Genomic DNA, 13,411 nt, shown 5'->3' with positions numbered 1-13,411 from the left:
CCCGATCCCCTTCCCTTGCTCGCTCGTTCCCTTACTCTTCGTTGAAAAGCCGACCCGCCGCGTGCAACTCTCCCTCTTACACCCACGCCCAATCGCCAAGGTGAGCGACCCGAAAAGAGTCTACGCCCCACCATCGGGATGACCCCAGTCGAGTTCTGCGCGCGTCGCATCGAAGCACGCGTCGGCTCGCGCGGTCAGCCCCGTTTTCCGCGCCCGCCATGGGCCCTCGGAGAAATCGACTTGGCTTTCCCGTGCCTCTCCGTCCACCCCGCTGACGGCGTCCTCCCCTTCGCTCCGAATCCGCAGGGTCGATACTCAACCCTCTAGACGCGCCGTCGTCGTTGATAAACAGCACCGGACAACATGCTTATTCCCAAGAAGAACCGCAAGGAGGTGTACAAGTACCTCTTCCGTGGTGCGTACCCAGGCCCTAGCAGCCAGAGCTCTCGCGCACGGGCGTTGATTGAGAAAAAGTGCCGCGACAGCACTCCGGAAACCTGACGCTGACCGCCTTTCCCGACCCTTTCCAATCTCGCAGAGGGCGTCATCTACGCCAAGAAGGACTTCAACCTCCCCGCTCACCCCGAGATCAAGGAGGTCCCCAACCTTCAGGTGAGCAGCGCGCATCGGAACGTCGCACCCGCGTCGTGAAACCCTAAATCCCTTCGATTAGATGACATCAGCGACGACGCGAACACGCGCTGACCCGCGCTCCATCTCCCCTCGTAACTCACAGGTGATCAAGCTGATGCAGTCCTTCACCTCCAAGGAGCTCGTCAAGGAGCAGTTCTCCTGGAGGTACTACTACTGGTACCTCACCAACGAGGGCATCGAGTACCTCCGCGAGTACCTCAACCTCTCTGCGGATGTCGTCCCCAACACGCTGAAGAAGTCTACCCGCCCCCCCACCCGCCCCATGGCGGACGAGCGCGCGCCCCGCGGCGACCGCGGTCCCCGCGGCGGCCGCGAGGGCTACCGCTCCGAGCGCCCCGGCGGCTTCGGCCGCGGCGGCGACAAGGCGGGCCCCGGCGGTAACTTCAACCCCCAGTTTGCCTAAACGGCGAATTGGGCAGCACCAATATCCTTAGTTGATTCTCATAGTTGATGTAGGAACCATGGGCTGGAAGTTTTTAACGGATGAAAGTCACTTTCGTCTCATCACAACACGCACGCTAGCTCACTTGTCCAGGATGGCGTACACCGCGGAGGCGTCCAGGCTCGCGAAGTCCTTCTCCTTCAGCCACGCGACGACGTCCTTTGCCATCGCGTCGACTCCGCCCGGAATCTCAGATTCAAAGTTGAGCACCATCACCGGGTCGTGCAGGCTCTGCCGCAGCAGGAACCAACCCCGCTTCCCGTCCCCTTCGTCCCTGTTCACGCGATACCCCTCATAGTTGACGTCGACGGGAGTGTACCCCTTCATGGAGCCCACCGCCTCCTTGAGCTGCTCGAGGACGTCGCCGCCGTACGCCTTGAAGTCGTCGCAGGTGATCTTCAGCCGCACCTCCTTCTCCTCGAGGGGCTCTCGCAGCTCGGAGAGCAGGTCGGAGATGCCCTTCCCGCCGCTCAGCCTGCGACGAACCGCCTCGATGATGATCTTGACAGCGATGTACGCGCCGTCGTCGAGGCAGTAGTTCTCCTTCATCGCGCCGTGACCCGACGTCTCAATCATGAGGTGGCACGGCTCGCCCGCCTTGTCCCTTCGCACGCCCTCGTTGATGACGTTCTTGTAACCGCGCATGTACCGCACGTGCTTGCCACCCTTGCCCTCGATGAACTCGGCGAGTCCATCCGAAGTGACGCTGTCCGTCACCACCGTGCTCCCCGGGTGCTCGTCGAGGATGATCGCCGCGAGGAGCGCGATGAGCTTGTTCCGGTTGATCGGATTCCCGTCTCCGTCAATCACCGCGGAGCGATCGACGTCCGTGTCAAAGATGACGCCCAGGTCAGCCTTCGCCTTCACCGTCGCCTCCACCGCGCTGTCCATGGCCTCCGCATCCTCGGGATTGGGGCTGTGGTTCGGAAACTTACCGTCCGGGTCGAGGAACTGCGAGCCGTAGACGTCGGCGCCCAGCGGCTCCAGCACGCTCTTCGCGAAGAACCCGCCGCTGCCGTTGCCGGCGTCGACGATGATCTTCATCCCGGTGAGGGGCTCGTCGTACGCGGTGGGGTGGTTCGCGCCCTTCTTGATGAGATCGCGGAGCTGGGCGGCGTAGTCCTCGAGGAAAGGTACGGATTCCACGGCGTCGTCGCCGTCCAGCGGGATGGCGTGGCCGTCGGGCGCGGCTTGGCAAGCCGCCGCCGCGTCCTCGCAGATGCGCTTGATGTCTGCCTTGTCCAGGCCGCCGTCGGAGGTGAAGAACTTGGCTCCGTTGCGGTTGAAGGGGAGGTGCGACGCGGTGAGCATGATTCCCGCGTCGTATGCCACGCCCGGCGTCACGGTGGCCATGAAACACGCGGGCGTGGTCGCGATGCCCATGTCCACGACTCGGCCGACGTCCTTGGAACCGAACCCCGCGAACATGGCGTTGGCGAGCGCGGGTCCGCTGAGCCTCGGGTCCCGGCCCACGGCGATGGACAGCTCCGAGGGTTTCTTACCCTTCTTGTCCGCGAGCCAGTCCACGAAGGCGGCGCCGATGAGGTACGCGGCCTCCTCGTTGAGCGTCACGGGCTCGCCCGGGACGCCCTCCAGGGCGACGCCGCGAACGTCGGATCCGTTCTGAAGCTTCTTCAGTATCGCGGGGGTGGTGGTGGTGACGAGGACGGGGGTCCCGTCCTCGGCCGCGGTGGCGTGTGGGATGAACTGAGTCGTCACCATGGCGCCGCGGTGTCCGAGGCGGCGTGCGTTGGCGCGAGAGCGTCGGGACCGAACGCGGTGCTGCTGAGTCGGGAGTGACGCCGCGTTACTTTTCCCGAGGCACGATTGCATCGAGACAAGGGGGGGTATCGGAATGCGGGAAAGTCAAGTTTCGCGCGTGCTTTATCCCGTCGGCGAGCGGTTCGATCGACCGGCTCGGAGACGCGAGATCTCTTCGCGTTCGCTCTTCTCGGCGCGGCGTGCGCGAGAGGGAGTGTCGAAGACCCTGGAAAGTTGGCAGAGAATATCTTCCCTCGCCGTTTCGGGGACCATGATTGGTTGACGGCATGGTTGACGGCACATCCATTCCCTTTCTGTGTCCTCGGGACCACAGGCAAACAGTCTCATCCGAGGATGATTTCACATCAAAGTGTTATTTTGGAAGTTTCGTAACAGCGATCCAGTCCGGGAAATGCAGCCTGCAGCCTGGACATGTCCCTCGTCATCAGTAGGTTTTGGAATTTTGACGATTGCCCATCCACTGGTGCCTTGCGCGTCGCTCGACGGGAGCCATGGCAGAAGTCAAGAAGGTTTCGGTGAACACGGACGAGGAGGCGCTCATTAAGAAACGCCTCCTCACGCAGACCACCACCGCGAGACCCGGCGCTGACCCGCCCGTCAAGAAGCTTACCAAGAAGTACGTCGCCTACGTCAACGCGCTCGCCGAGGACGACGCGAACGGGGACGGCGCCGACGCCGAGCGTGCGAGGGAGGCTTGGCTCAAGGAGATCGCGCTGTACGAGTTCAACATGGGGCGATACCGCGCGGTCGCGTCGGCGAACGCGCGGGAGATGGAGCAGTACGCGAGCGCGAGCGCCGCGGTGGACGGCGAGGTGCGCGGCACCAAGGATGAGATCGCGGAGCTCAAGACGGACCTCGACGGCGCCCGGCTCGACCGACAGCACAAGGAGGAGTACGAGGCCCTGCGCCGGTTGTGCACGCAATTCCCGAGCAGGTCGGACACCACCGCGCGGCTGGCGTCGCTCGAGGCGGAGATCGCCGAGCTGGAGACGGAGTCGGAGGCGACGGCGTCCAAGCTCGATCTTCGCAAGAAGCAATTCGCGCTGCTCCTGCACCTGGTGAACGAGTTGCAAGGGGAGCTCGCGGAGGAGGCGGCGGAGGAGGCGGCGGTGGCGCAGCAGCAGGCCGCGCATGAGTTAGAGGAGGGAGAGATGGAGGAGGGGGAGATGGAGGAGGATGGGGAAGTGGAGGAGGGCGCCATCGATCCCATGGAGGAGTAGCATATGATACTTTGTTTCGAATATCGACAGATGTAGTAGACTACAAAGCACGAACGTCGGTCCGTCACATCGCGCTGATGCGTGCTATGCGTGCGTAGAGGGCGCTCATCGCTAGTTTCAGCCGGCCGCTCTGACCCCCGAGCCGATCCCGGAGCCTCCGGAATCCGAACCGGACACCCCGCCCTGCGTTCCTTTTCGCTTCCGCGCATACAGCTCGGGGTTCTCGTACGCGAGGAAAGACGCGTGCATCGACTGGTGTATGTGCGTCTTGACATCTTCCGGTGAGATGCGCTGCTCGACCGGGATGGCGGTGTTGATCTTGAGCTCGAAGATGTCGGTGACAAACACCACGCCGTTCTCGCTGTCCGTGGTGACCACAGCGCGTTGAACTGTCATCGGCAGCGCGTGCAGCGCGTTGAGGATGTCCTGCAGCAAGCCCTGGCGGTCGGGAGCCTTGATCTTCACGTAGCAAATCTCCTCGCCCATCTCGACCGCCACGCTGATCGTCTGCCCGCTGTTGAGCGTTGAATTCGTCCCGTTTGCGGGGTTTCGGATCGATTCCTCGCGCACCGGGTCCAAACCCTGCCCATCCTGCCCCATCAGCATCATCATCTGCTGTTGCTGGTCCTGCGTTTGCACCCCACCCGAGGCCCCCTCGGAGGCGCCGGCGGCCCTCAGCGCGACGAGCTCGCGCTCTTGCGCCTGGCACTTCGCCTTCAGCGCGGCGATCATGTTAATCGTGTCCTGCAGCACGATGTACTTGCTCCGCCTCCCCTCCCCTCCACCCGCCTGACCCGGGACCAGCATCCGGAGTTCATCGATCATCGCATTGATCCGATCGCGCCGCTGCTTCTCGCTCGCACCGTGGCTCACCCGCTGCGAGCCGTCGTCTTCGATCGCGGGCGACGCAGACATGGGTGCCTCGAAGTTGCCGACCGCGGGGGCGGCGCCGCGACCACCGCCGCGCCCGCCCCGGCCGCGTCCGCGCGCCGACGTGGGTCCGGGTTGAAACTGCAGGCTGATTCCCTGCTCGTTGAACCGCATGGGAAGGACGGGGGCGTGGGGAACCGGGTGGCTCAGGCCGGCGTTTGCCGGAGCCAGGCCGAGGCCGACATGATTCAGCCCACCAGCGACTGCGTGATCGGGGGGATCGGCTCGGTCAGGAATGGGAGTCGGGGCGCGACGAGCGGGGGGTCGAGATTGAAAATTTATCAGCGTCAAGGCCGCGGATATTTTTCCGGGACGGGGACGGGTAGTACGGGAGGGCGCGCACGTTCGTCCGCGCTCGTCGCGTTGTCCATGTTTTCCACGAAGCTGAGAAGCTCCTGGAGCTCAGTGTCCGTGTACGTTCGATCCTTGCCCGCATCGTCGAACAGGGGCGCCAGCCCGCCGGGGTGGTCGTCCATCGTATGCTAAACCGCCCACAGATGCCCTAAAATGAAAAGCGCGCCCGAATAAGAATAAATTGGCTGGTGCGCCGCTCTCCTGTCGCCCTCAGGTGTGCCTCTTCTCGCGATAAGCGTTCGCCGGATCGACACGTGGATCTGTGTCGAGCGCGAAGGCGCCTGTCCGCGCTCCTTGTCTCGCTGAGCCCCAACCAATGCGGGGCCAATTCAGACACCGCAGCTTTTTGAGACGCTGATGAGGTCGAGAAAACATCCTATGAACAAATTTTTGATCATCATGATAATGACATGGGGTGACATGGGTGAGCAGTCTTCAAAAAAGGGAAAAAAGATTGTCTGGATCGAAAACGCGGGAAATTTTGATGACTGACGTTTCATACCGCATAACATACCGAGCATGAAACGTAGACTACCTACTCAGAGCAAAGCGGCAGCAGCAGCAGCCATCAAGTGACACGATTCGGGTCGAACTTGCCGAGCTCCACCATCATCGGCCGGAGGCTCTTTCCCCTGCTCTCCCACTCGTCCATGCACACGCGCGCGTAGTGATCGAACAGTTCGTCCTCCTCCTCCAGACGCCTCGTCGCCGCCAGCGACGCCCGCAGGTCCAGCTCGCGCTCCGCGTTCGCCTTTTTGATCTTTCTCGCGATTTGGCGGACGTGCGCCTGCTGCAGCCGCTTGTTCCTCGCGAACGTCTCCAGCTTCTCCTCCTCCTCCTCGCGCTGCAGCTGCTCGTTGCGCTGCGCCCATTGCCGCACGAAGAGCTCCTCGCGCTCGCGCTCGCGCTCGCGCTCCGCAGCCTTGATCGCGAGCTGCTGTTGGCGCGAGAGCTCGATGACGCGCAGGTCCTCCAGGCGCTCGGCAGCCTTCAGCGCCTCCGCGGCTTCGCGCTCAGCCTCCGCGCGTTCCGCCGCGTTATCCTCCGCCTCCACCGCCTTCTTCTGCCGCGCGATGAGGTCAGCCTCCATGCGCGCCACCATCGCGTCGCGCACCGCCGCCTTCTCCCTGTTCTTTGCCTCCGCGTGTACCCTCCTCGCGGCGTCCATTCGCTCCTTGGCGCGCGCAAACTGCTCAATCTTGCGGTCCATCGCCGCCTCCGCCGCAGCCTCGCCAGCCTTGTACTCCTTGAGCGCCGCGTTAGCCTTGGCGGTCTCCATCGCGCCGCGCATCGCCTCCTCGCGCCGCCGCAGCTCCCTCAGGCGCTCCTCCTCCTCCTCCTCGGCGGCGCGCCTTCGGATGAGCTCGCCGTCGCGACGATCTTCGCGCATCTCAGCGAGGATCTGCTCCTTGAACTGTTCGATCTGGAGGAGCTGCGCGTCCCTCTGCTGCATCGCGGCCTGTTTCCGTTCGCTCGCCTTGGCCGCCTCCGCGTAGTCGGCAACCTCCCACGCCTTCTCTTGCTCTTTAACGAACGCGGCTTCGTGCCGGTCGCGGACCTCCTCGACGCGTTTTTTGAGGTCGATCTGGAGGTCCCTCTCTTGCAGGACGTCGGAGAGCAGGAGCGAGGAGTTGAAGGATTTGACCCTGTCGGTTTGGTCATAGAGCATTTTGTTCGCGCGCATGATCTGCGCCTGCCTCTGCGTCGCGCGGATGGAAGCCTCCTCGCGGTCCAGGACGCACTTGGCCTCCTCCTCATCCTCGAGCCTCTGCGCCTTGGCCGCCTCTCGCTGCTTCCGCTGCGCCTCGAGGGTGTTGTTCCAGGTGCCCTTGCGAGCCTCGCTGAGTTCTTTAAGCATATCCTTCTCGGTGTTGGTTAAGACGACTGCGCGACGCTCCTCGGCCTGCCTGCGCATCCTGGCGAGCTCCTCCGAGCTCAGGATGACCGGACCCATTTTTGGGAATTATGCCGAAGGCTCTCGCCGGAAATCCGCGCCGCGCGGTCGGGTCGACCGATATCGGGGGTATCGCGTGATCGAACCGGTCTCCACGGGTGTCCCTAACGGTGTTCGCTCGCTCCGAACGGACGCGCGAAGCTCCACTGGCGCTCCGAGCACTGACCCGATGGACCAGATTGGGACCAAAACGGGGAGACAACCGAGCCGGGGTGGGGATCCGGCGAGTTTGGTGATCAGGTTGACCTTTTCTGTTGATTGTTCACGCAGTTTGGGCTCGAAATTACGAAATACCACTCGAATGACCACACGAGGTCAGTTAGAAATGTGGAGCACACCATCTTTGTTCCGCAGTCCTTGGTGACCATTCCTAACCGTAAAATGGAGCTGGCGGGCAAAGATGCCTTCTCCACCGGTCATTTCACGGCACTCTACCCGTTAGATCAAATCACGCGGCCTCACCGATCGGCCGGCGCCACTTCGACGACCGCACTCGCTTGGGCGAGCGTCACGAACCGTCTTGTCGTTTCGTTCACTTGAATTAACGACGTTTGATGGCGGAGAACCTTCTGGCGGATCTGATGGGCAGCTTGTTGATCGTCGCGCCCGCGGCGTTCGGCATCGTGTTCGCGTACTGGCTGTACAAGAAGCTGTGCAAGATCTCGCTGTTCAGGCAGAGCAGGGAGGACGATGAGGCGCTCCTCCGGCGCATGGAGATGGCCGACGCTGGTGAGGCCGAGGCCGACTCGTACCAGAAGCTCCGTCAGATCTACCGCGACATCCAGGCCGGCGCGAAGGCTTTCCTGGCGGCGGAGTACAGGATGTGCCTCGCCTTCCTCGCAGTCTTCGGCGTCGCGATGATCTTCTTCGTCGCCAAGGTTGAGTCCGGCTGGGACTTCAAGATCGGCACTCTCACCGCCTTCTCCTTCTTCGTCGGCGGCATCACCTCCATGGTCAGCGGCTACATCGGAATGATGATCGCCGTGTTCACCAACGCCAGGTGCACCATGTGCGCCACCCAGACCCCCGACTCGCTCGCGTGGAAGGAATCCTTCAACTCCGCCTTCAGGGGAGGAGCCGTCATGGGCTTCGCCCTCTCCGGCCTCGGAATCCTCGTCATGTACTTCCTCATGTGCATGTACGTATCCGCGTTCGACGTCGCCGTCGAGGCTGTCAAGCTCTTCGAGTGCATCGCGGGCTTTGGACTCGGCGGATCCGCGATCGCCATGTTCGGCCGCGTCGGTGGCGGCATCTACACCAAGGCTGCCGACGTCGGCGCAGACCTCGCCGGTAAGGTCGTCGCGGGCATCCCCGAGGACGACCCGAGGAACCCCGCCACCATCGCCGACAACGTCGGTGACAACGTCGGTGACGTCGCCGGTATGGGCTCCGATCTCTTTGGCTCGTTTGGCGAGGCCACCTGCGCCGCGCTTGTCATCGCCGCGCAGTCGCACGACCTCGTCTCCGCGGGCTGGGACACGCTGATCTTCCCGCTCTACATCTCTTCCGTTGGTATCCTCGTGTGCATCGCGACGTCCTTCGTCGCGACCGACTTCAGGCCGGTGCGATCCGAGGCTTCCATCGAGGAGGTTCTCAAGACGCAGCTCACTCTGTCCACCGTCGGCATGACAGTCGCGATGTTCCCCGTGTGCGCTATGTTCATGCCCCAGGAGTTCTACCTTGGGCCCAAGTCTTTCGCGTCCGCGTGCGTTGAGGGGGTGAACACCTCCAAGTGCGTCACCATGGGTCCCATGTCCGCGTTCTGCTGCATCGCGGCCGGATTGTGGGGTGGCCTCATCATCGGCTTTGTCACCGAGTACTACACCTCGCACTCCTACTCACCCGTGCGCGAGGTGGCCAGGTCAACCGAGACGGGCGCCGCCACCAACATCATCTACGGCCTCGCGCTCGGCTACAAGTCCACCATCATCCCCGTGGGTATCCTCGCCGGTATCGTCTTCGTCGCGTTCTCTCTCATGGACATGTACGGCGTGGCTCTCGCCGCGCTCGGCATGTTGGGCACGCTCTCCACGTGCCTCGCCATCGACGTCTACGGCCCCATCTGCGACAACGCCGGCGGTATCGCCGAGATGGCCGAGCTCCCCGAGGCTGTCCGCGAGAAGACCGACGCTCTCGACGCCGCGGGCAACACCACCGCCGCCATCGGCAAGGGTTTCGCCATCGGCTCCGCGGCGCTCGTCTCGCTCGCGCTCACCGCCGCGTTTGTCACCCGCACCGAGGTGCTCGAGAACGGCGTGAACCTGCTGAACCCCACGGTGTTCGCGTTCCTCCTCGTCGGTTCGATGCTTCCGTACTGGTTCTCCGCCATGACCATGAAGTCGGTCGGCATCGCCGCGATGGAGATGGTCAAGGAGGTGAAGCGCCAGTTCGACACCATCCCGGGTCTCCTCGAGGGTACCCCCGGCCACGCACCCCCCGATCACGCCAGGTGCATCAAGATCTCCACCGACGCGTCCCTCCGCGAGATGGTCCCGCCCGCCATCCTGGTCATGACCGCGCCCATTCTCACCGGGATGTTCTTTGGCGTCGAGGCTGTCGTCGGTCTCCTCGCGGGCGGCATGGCCTCGGGCGTCCAGCTGGCCATCTCCGCGTCCAACACCGGCGGCGCGTGGGACAACGCCAAGAAGTACGTCGAGAAGGGTGGCCTGTACATCGACATGCCCAAGCGCGACGAGGTGACGGGTGAGATCATGCGCGACGAGTTTGGGTCGCCGATTCTCGTCTCGGTTCGCCAGCGCAAGGGCTCCGAGTGCCACAAGGCTGCCGTCGTGGGCGATACCGTGGGCGATCCCCTCAAGGATACCTCCGGCCCCGCGCTCAACATCCTCATGAAACTCATGGCGATCATCTCCCTCGTCTTTGCCGACTTTTTCATGTCCATTAACAATGGACAGGGATACTTTAACATCCCCCGGAGGGTCTTCTGATAACCGCATCCACTTCGTGGTGTGATGAAAAAATTTAATTCAACGTTAAAAGCACGCAATGATGTAACCACCGTCTTTCCGCACACTGATCACAGGCGCTGGACGCGATGGATCGAGTGTCGCTGAGGGACGCGTTCGACCTGCGATCACGTACTCAAACGCGCCTCCTTCTCTTTGCTAAGGTTTTAGAGCTACCTATGTTTTACTTCTCGTCGTCGCCGTCTTTACCGCCGAGGTTGATGTCCTGCAAACTGAGCGATATCGCCCGAGCCAAGTCTTCGTCGGATACCGTCGCCAACGCCTCCAGCATCTCGCTCGACATCTTCTCCCGATCACCTCCTCGCACCAGCGGCTTGCTTACCACCGACCCGGGCGACCACGGCCTCGCGCTCCCGTACGACGCCTGCGACAGGGACTCCGACGGCGGGCTGTCCCCGAACCGAATCCCCCCGGCAAAGTGCGGCGACGTCTGCCGGTCGCTGCCCTCGCTGCCCCCGCTCCCGCGCGGCTCTCCGAGGGGCGTGTGGAAAATCTCACCCGAGCTCGACGTGCGCGAGTTGTCCAGCGATCGAGGGACCGGCGCGGTGTGGCCTCCGTGGGTTCCACCGCCCGCCTGTCCCTCGTAGTGCCTGTCAAATCCCGAGAACATAGATCCGAGGATCCCGCCGCCCCCGCTCCTCGATTCCCCGCCGCCCCCGCCCCCGCCGCTCCTCGATTCCCCGCCGCCCCCGGCCCCCGCCTCCCCGTCCCCGCCGGCGATGAGCGCGGCCACCGCCGCCTCCACGTCCCCGCCCCCCCGCCGCAGCGCCGCCCTCGCCTTGGCCTCGTCGAATCCCATCGCCACCAGCGTCGCGACGTTCTCGCTCACGCTGGCTCCATCGTCCTCCTCCGGCGTCTCCCGTCGCTCGTGCCTGCGACGGACGAACTCCACGGGCGCCGGTGAGCCCCGTCGGTCGACGTCCCGGACGCCCGGATCGCGTCCCCGGAGACTCCCCGAGACCGGCGGCCCGAGTCCGTTGGCGCTGCCCCGGCCCATCGCGCCCGCCTGGTAGCTCGTCGGCGGCGGGTCCAGCACGTTGCAAAAGAAAATCACCGTGCTGTCGAAGAAGAACGCCGGTCTCGGCGAGTTGTGGTCGCCGTCGATGGCTATGTAGTTCTTATCCCCGGCGTACAGCTCGTGCAGCGTCTCGCTGTGGTGCGGCGGTATGAAGTCGTCGTCTTTGCCGTGCGCGAAGAGCGCCGGGCAAAACGTGGACGGCGCCACCTTTCTCAGGTCCAGGTCGTTGATGTCGAACTTGGCCCTCGATTTGACGGAAGATCTGACGAAGGAGAGCGCCATTCGCGCGGCCATCTTGGGCACGCCCACGCGGCTGCCCTTGGTGAACTGCGCGACGAGCTCGAGCATGAGCTTGGGCAGCGAAGAAAACGGCGAGTCGAGGACGACGCCGGCGATGGAGGGGTCGCGGTTCGCGTACATGATGGCGGTCACCGCGCCCATGCTGGTACCCCAGAGGCCGATCTTGGAGGTCAACCCCTGGTCCCTGAGGTGGTTGACGATGCACTCGACGTCCTTCGTCTCCCGGACGCCGAGCGTCACGTATTCCCCCTCGCTCATGCCGGATCCCCCGAGGTCCACCGCGAACACGGTGATGCGCGCGGGGAGGAGCAGACGTATGGCCTCCGTGGCGTCACATCGGGACCCCGAGTTGCCGTGGAGATAGATAACGCACGGCAGCGGGTCATTGCCCCTCACCTCGGGCTCGTAGTGGCTGCACTTGAGCGTCAGCCCGTCGGCTCCCGCCAGGTCGATGTCGCGTCGAACGTGAGTGACCCCGGCGATGCGGAATCTCGGCCCGGGGAGGTGCTCGTTCGGGTCGTACTGCGCGCGAGGCGGGCGGATGACGAGGTTGACGAGCTTGTTCCACGTCGACGACATCGCCCACCGTCTCACTCCGAGACTCGCGTCTCCCAGGTGCCCTCCTCCGCGCCCCAGATCTTTGAAACTTTCTCGGACTTTAACGTCTAATAACTTTTTGCTTGGCCACGTTTTCGTGGCGAGCGAGCCGATGAGGGAAGGGTTGGGGAGCCGCGGGAGACCCCGCGGGCGATGGGTCACCACATACGTCGCATGGAGCCTTCTGTTCACGTCCCCGTTGCTGGTTTGGTCCCTAATGCGAGCGAGGGTTCGCAGATGGATGCTGAGAACTATGCTGTCCATATGCCTTCCGGTCCTCAAGTTTTCCGCGCGAGCTCTCGGGCTCACCAAGACTGAGATGGACCCGAACGCGAGGACCATCGAGGATCCGGTGCGCGCCCGCCCCGATTTCACCCCGATACTGACGCTCCTCCACCTGCGAAGCACCCGCTCCCCTCGTCCCCTCTCGTGCACGCTCTGCCCCTTGCTCCGTAACGCATGCTGACTCGGACGTCACTTTCCACGCGTCGCCTCACGCGTCATCCTCCTCATCTTCCAGGACTTACCGGTGTGGCTCGCGGGGGTGAGCTCCCTGGAGGGCGCGGAGAGGCGCGCGGGCAAGGAACTCTGGGAGTGGTGGCTCGACGCCCTCTCCTTCCGGCCCGACAGCGCCGGCAGACTGCACGTTCGCCAGACGTTGAAACATCCCGAGGTGCAGAAAAAAATCCACGCCCTGTTCGAGGCGTTGGACGTGCACTCCGCCGGGTCGTTAGACGCGGAGGCCGTGGTGAGGTTTAGCGAAGGGATTCAGGGTACGGTGCGCGTGCTGCTGGATCAGAGGGAACCGCGTTGCGTGATCACCATACCCCCCGCGACAGCCGCGGAGCACGACTTCCTCGTGAATAATTTCCCGATTCTGTTCCCTCCGGAGCATCCGCTAGACTTTCGCGCGTTTCAGAGCCTCGCCAAGCTGGTGCTGGTCAGGCGGATCGTCAAGGCGCTGGTGACGCACCACGGTCTGTACAGAGTGCAGCGGGGAATGCGCGCGCCCATCGTCGTGGACCTGACGGTGCGGGAGATGTCGTGGTGCGAGGAGACAAAGAGCAGGAGAAGAGGCGGGCGGGAGATATTTCGCATTCACACGGTGGCGCCGAGCACGGCGGCGGCGGTGGAGGGGTTCCGGCTGGGTTCGATCGAGGAGTCCCCGACGAG

General features: G+C 63.6%; 9 protein-coding genes across 9 annotated transcripts; 5 read left to right on the top strand and 4 right to left on the bottom strand.

Annotated features, from left to right (window-relative positions):
* Window positions 1–89: 89 nt before the first annotated feature.
* On the top strand, window positions 90–1,051 carry MICPUN_90249 (predicted protein; the record flags this gene model as incomplete). The annotated part of the gene is made up of 4 exons (XM_002500912.1): window positions 90–100; window positions 307–415; window positions 539–612; window positions 737–1,051. Coding segments are annotated over exons 2-4 (441 nt in total), but the record flags the coding sequence as incomplete, so codon positions are not given.
* A 126-nt stretch (window positions 1,052–1,177) lies between these two features.
* Window positions 1,178–2,818, bottom strand: MICPUN_93687 (phosphoglucomutase/phosphomannomutase family protein; the record flags this gene model as incomplete). The annotated part of the gene is made up of 1 exon (XM_002500483.1): window positions 1,178–2,818. The coding sequence occupies one exon, from the start codon at window positions 2,816–2,818 to the stop codon at window positions 1,178–1,180; it is 1,641 nt and encodes a 546-aa protein (XP_002500529.1).
* Window positions 2,819–3,405: 587 nt separating this feature from the next.
* On the top strand, window positions 3,406–3,969 carry MICPUN_72375 (predicted protein; the record flags this gene model as incomplete). The annotated part of the gene is made up of 1 exon (XM_002500911.1): window positions 3,406–3,969. A coding segment is annotated over one exon (564 nt), but the record flags the coding sequence as incomplete, so codon positions are not given.
* Window positions 3,970–4,215: 246 nt separating this feature from the next.
* MICPUN_56966 (predicted protein) lies at window positions 4,216–5,504 on the bottom strand (the record flags this gene model as incomplete). The annotated part of the gene is made up of 2 exons (XM_002500482.1): window positions 4,216–5,231; window positions 5,372–5,504. 2 exons carry the CDS (start codon window positions 5,502–5,504, stop codon window positions 4,216–4,218), a joined length of 1,149 nt encoding a protein of 382 aa, XP_002500528.1.
* Window positions 5,505–5,950: 446 nt separating this feature from the next.
* Window positions 5,951–7,297, bottom strand: MICPUN_99477 (predicted protein; the record flags this gene model as incomplete). The annotated part of the gene is made up of 1 exon (XM_002500481.1): window positions 5,951–7,297. The coding sequence occupies one exon, from the start codon at window positions 7,295–7,297 to the stop codon at window positions 5,951–5,953; it is 1,347 nt and encodes a 448-aa protein (XP_002500527.1).
* Window positions 7,298–8,052: 755 nt separating this feature from the next.
* On the top strand, window positions 8,053–8,343 carry MICPUN_80332 (predicted protein; the record flags this gene model as incomplete). The annotated part of the gene is made up of 2 exons (XM_002500910.1): window positions 8,053–8,205; window positions 8,239–8,343. Coding segments are annotated over 2 exons (258 nt in total), but the record flags the coding sequence as incomplete, so codon positions are not given.
* A 219-nt stretch (window positions 8,344–8,562) lies between these two features.
* MICPUN_97152 (H+-translocating pyrophosphatase family) lies at window positions 8,563–10,284 on the top strand (the record flags this gene model as incomplete). Its single annotated transcript, XM_002500909.1, has 2 exons — window positions 8,563–8,967; window positions 9,070–10,284. The coding sequence occupies 2 exons, from the start codon at window positions 8,563–8,565 to the stop codon at window positions 10,282–10,284; spliced, it is 1,620 nt and encodes a 539-aa protein (XP_002500955.1).
* Window positions 10,285–11,335: 1,051 nt separating this feature from the next.
* MICPUN_79723 (predicted protein) lies at window positions 11,336–12,220 on the bottom strand (the record flags this gene model as incomplete). The annotated part of the gene is made up of 1 exon (XM_002500480.1): window positions 11,336–12,220. A coding segment is annotated over one exon (885 nt), but the record flags the coding sequence as incomplete, so codon positions are not given.
* A 73-nt stretch (window positions 12,221–12,293) lies between these two features.
* Window positions 12,294–13,260, top strand: MICPUN_107915 (predicted protein). The gene has a single exon (XM_002500908.1). The coding sequence runs from the start codon at window positions 12,480–12,482 to the stop codon at window positions 12,702–12,704; it is 225 nt and encodes a 74-aa protein (XP_002500954.1). The 5' UTR covers window positions 12,294–12,479; the 3' UTR covers window positions 12,705–13,260.
* The last annotated feature ends 151 nt before the right edge of the window (window positions 13,261–13,411 follow it).

The sequence above is a fragment of the Micromonas commoda genome, chromosome 3, assembly GCF_000090985.2.
Source record: "Micromonas commoda chromosome 3, complete sequence".
Taxonomy (NCBI): domain Eukaryota; kingdom Viridiplantae; phylum Chlorophyta; class Mamiellophyceae; order Mamiellales; family Mamiellaceae; genus Micromonas; species Micromonas commoda.
Note: the sequence above shows the minus strand (reverse complement) of the source record. Positions and strands in the feature narration are given on the sequence as shown.